This window comes from Alligator sinensis, unplaced genomic scaffold (genome assembly GCF_000455745.1).
Source record: "Alligator sinensis unplaced genomic scaffold, ASM45574v1 scaffold783_1, whole genome shotgun sequence".
In the NCBI taxonomy this organism is placed as follows: Eukaryota; Metazoa; Chordata; order Crocodylia; family Alligatoridae; genus Alligator; species Alligator sinensis.
The window spans coordinates 822030-825880 of NW_005842197.1; the positions used below are offsets into that span (position 1 = coordinate 822030).

General features: G+C 64.5%; 1 protein-coding gene across 1 annotated transcript in view; it reads right to left on the reverse strand.

Annotated features, from left to right (window-relative positions):
• Positions 1-8: 8 nt before the first annotated feature.
• PHF24 (PHD finger protein 24) overlaps positions 9-3851 on the reverse strand; it is a 5917-nt gene continuing 2074 nt past the window's right edge. The window contains exons 2-7 of the mRNA XM_006026564.1: positions 3476-3693; positions 3013-3091; positions 2349-2551; positions 998-1164; positions 717-806; positions 9-105 (exon numbers count right to left, since the gene is read on the reverse strand). Coding sequence (XP_006026626.1) covers positions 9-105; positions 717-806; positions 998-1164; positions 2349-2551; positions 3013-3091; positions 3476-3693 — 854 coding nt within the window. The remainder of the gene's footprint in view (positions 106-716; positions 807-997; positions 1165-2348; positions 2552-3012; positions 3092-3475; positions 3694-3851) is intronic.

Genomic DNA, 3851 nt, shown 5'->3' on the forward strand with positions numbered 1-3851 from the left:
CCCAGCCTCTACCCCTGCGGCTTCAGGTGGACGGCAGGGCTGTTGGGGCGGGCGGCCAGGATGTACGCCACGTTCTCGCTCAAGAAGGACGGCCAGTCCACGAGCCTGCTGGGGAGAGCGCGGGAGGTCAGGCTCCCAGTCCACACGGCCCCCGCCCCGACGGCTCAGCCTGGAGCCCACGGCTCTGTCCCCAGGATCGTGGCCGGCGGAGCGGGTCATGCAGGGAGCATGCATGCAGCAGTGTCTCTGGCCCCTGCCCTCCACCATCATCAGCACGATGGGGATACCGAGGCATGGGTGGGCAAAGGGATGTGGTCGAGGTCATCAGAGTGGGTGAGTGTCGGGGCAGGGGTTGGAACCCAGGTGTCCGGACAGGCAGCCCCAGAGCACAGCTGGATGCGGCCACATCCCACTGGGCGAGTTGCCTTGATGGGCACCAGCCACGGCTGCATGGGCCGGGCGGCTACGGCACCAGCCATCGGGCCCTGCACAGTCCTCAGGTGCTCCACCGGCTGCAGGGAATGGCGCCATGCCTCAGTTTCCCCAGGGTTAGGTGCCGTGCCTCAGTTTCCCCAGGGTTAGGCTGGTGACTGCAAATTGCTGCACACGGCAGGGCTGTGAGGTTGGCAGTGTCACGACTGCAAGGGGCCAGGCCCATCTTCCAGAGGGAACACCTGCTTCCCCCTTCCCCTGCCTCCGACCCTGGCTGCGCTCACCTGGGCTCCTCCTGCTCTGGGGCCTTGTCCTGGCTCTTGCTGCTTGCGCTGCTGGGGCTGCTCTCCGACATGGGCCCCACGTGGCTGATGCTGCAGAGAACAGGGTACGTTGCAGCTATAGGACATGCACCTGGTGCCAGGCTGGGATGGTAGCACGGCAGTCAATGCCCACGCACGGCACTGAGCTGGCTCCTACCCAGCCGCACCAGGGAGGATGGCACAGGTGGACATGCAGGGGGGGCAGGATGGGGCAGGGGGGGTCACGGCGCTCTGGCACTGACCTGACGTTGCAGGACGGGGCGTCGGGGGGATGCTTGCGGAACCAGGCGAGCTGGGCGCGGCGACACTCGGCCTGGCTGACCCTCCCGTCGGGGTCCCGGGGCAGGGCCAGGAAGGCGGTGCGTGCCCGCTCCCGCTCCTTGGCTGTCAGCAGGTGCAGCAACGAGTTCTGCAAGGTGCAGAGGGCAGGGCGGGCGCTGGCGGGGGCTCCTGGGGCCCCGTACCATGCCATGCCACAGGGACGGGGCCTGAGGGGTATTATTTCACACCCCCAGGCCCATGGTGCCTCCGGGAGGGTCCGGCAGATCCCAGGTGCGTGTGTCAGAGGCACTGCGTGAGTGTCTTTATCTCCCTTGCTCACAGGCAGTTGCATTCAAGCATGCTCACAGCCACACTGTGCACATGTGAAAATGCCACTCAGGCCTGGAAAGGCACACGTGTCCCCACACCTCCGCACCCACGCATGGGTAGCCGGTGCAGGTAGATGGGCTCACTGAGACATGCACGCAGAGAGCAAGGCAGCATGCAAACCCAGACGCACACACTCACACATGCACAGGGCAAGGCAACATGAGCATGCAGACACGCACACACATGAGTGCACAGAGCAAGGCATCATGAAAACTTAGACACGCACACACATACATACACACACACACACACGCACAGCAAGGCAGCGTGCAGAGATGTGCACACAGAGAGCCATGTAACATGCAAACCCAGACATACACACACACACGTACACACCCAGATGCATACACACATGTACACACACGCAGAGATGTGCACACACACAAAGCAAGGAAACGTGCAAACCCAGATGTACACGCATGCATGCACAAAGCAACACGCAAACCCAGAATCCTACACACAGAGCAAGGCAACATGCAAAAAGACACACACACACACTCAGAGCCGGGTAATGTGCAAACCCAGATGTAGACACATGGACACAAAGGGCAGCATGCACACCCAGATGTGCACACGTATGCACACATGGAGGAAGGCAGCCATTCACACACAGGGCAACATGCAAGCCCAGACACCAACAAACAGAATAAGGCAACACGCGCACACGTGCGCACACACAGAGCAAGGCAGCGTGCAAACCCAGACATGTCCATACACAGGGCCCCAGCACCGGAGCCATGAGGAGGAGAGGCCTGGGCTGGTGGGTGGCAATAGTAGGCTGTTATCTCATGCCAGGGACCCACCAACCCTGGGGCAGACCCAGCTTGCTGGCATCTGTGCCTATCAGCAGAGGAGCCGGGTCCCCAGCTGAGCCCCTTGGGGCTCCCTCCATAGCCCCAGGACTCCCCAAGGCACCCCCAGCCCTGTGCCCCTGCCCTGTACCTGTGGCCGGAGCTTCTGGAGCAGCTGGATGGACTCGTGGGACAGGAAGTCGGCCCACTCGACGTGGCCCCGCTTGTCGGGGTCCAGGGCGCCGAACTGCAGGGTGGCACGCTCCTCCTGGGCTTCCCCCATGGGCCGCTCGAACTGGCGCTTGTGCACCAGGTGCTTGTAGGCCAGGAAGTCGTCCAGCGTCAGGCAGGTGTCTGCAACAGCCGCCAGGCTCCGTCAGCACCCTGCCTCCCCCAGCACCCTTAGCTGGGACCAGTGCCCTGCTCCCCACAAGACCATCCATGCCCTTGGGCACCTCCGCTGCAGAGAGGAGCTTTGGGGACCCCCCTTTTGTGCAGGCTGATGGGGGGCTGGAAAAGCTGAGCCCCGGAGGCTTCCTTGGAGACACCCTCCCACCTGCTTCTCTCCCCTCTACATATTGCAGACGCGTGACACGTGCATGCAGCATGGGCATGCATGCAGGGCCTGGCTGCCGTGCTCCAGAGCCCTGGAGGGAGAGGAGACGCTCCCCGTGGCTGTCAGCACTAGGAGACCTTTTATCTAGGATCTGAGTGGGGGTTGCAGCTCCATGCACCCACCAGGGCCATGCCAGGCAGGGCAGGCAGGTGCCCAGCTTTGGAGCTGGGGGGGACGGGGACACGGGGGCGGCACTCACCCGGGATGATGTGGCACTGCCGGAAGGTCTCCATGAGGCTGTACATCTCCTCCTCGGTCAGCAGCAGGTTGAGGTTGTCCTGAATCAGGCAGAGAGGGGGCACGGGGGTGAAGAAGTGTGGGGCAGCAGCCGCCCCTACCCCCCCACCCCCACGGCTCTTTGCCCCCAGGCACCAGCCGTGGGCCAGGGACTCGGGGCGCAGGGCTGGGGGCTGCCTCTCCACCACTGTCATGGCCAGGGGTTTGGAGCTGGAAAGTGGTGAGAGACCAGGGATCCCTTGGGGGCTGGGGTGTCCGTCTCCATCCCCATAGCACCCCCGCAGCGGAGCCAGCAGGAGGGAGGGTATGGCGGTGAAAGCCACAGAGCACTGTCTACACTAGGGCTCCTGCTGCCCTCGGCCTGGCACAGCCCGGGGGGATCCCCCAGGGTGGGGTGGGGGTGCCCCATGGGGTGCAGCACTCACGCAGTAGTAGCAGCTCCAGCCGGTCTCGGTGTGAGCCGTCTCGGTGAGCTCGGCGGCGCTGCCTTGGGGCAGGTAGCCCATGCGGCGCAGGCAGCCGTCGTGGTAGACGCGCGTGCACACCCGGCAGGGGAACAGGCTCTCGGCTGTCCACACCTCGCAGATCTCGCACATCTCGTCATTGGTGACCTGCCGCGGGCGGGCATGGGGGGTGTCACCGCCTGGGCCCAAGCCGCAGGCGCCCCCCCTCCAGCTCCAGCTTTGGGGGAGCCTGGCAGGACGCTGCTGGGACTGCCCCAGCTCTGCCCAGGCACTGGATCATAGCAAGGCATAACAGCCCCCGGGGAGCTCTCCACGCCGGCCATCCATCCAGGCGCCT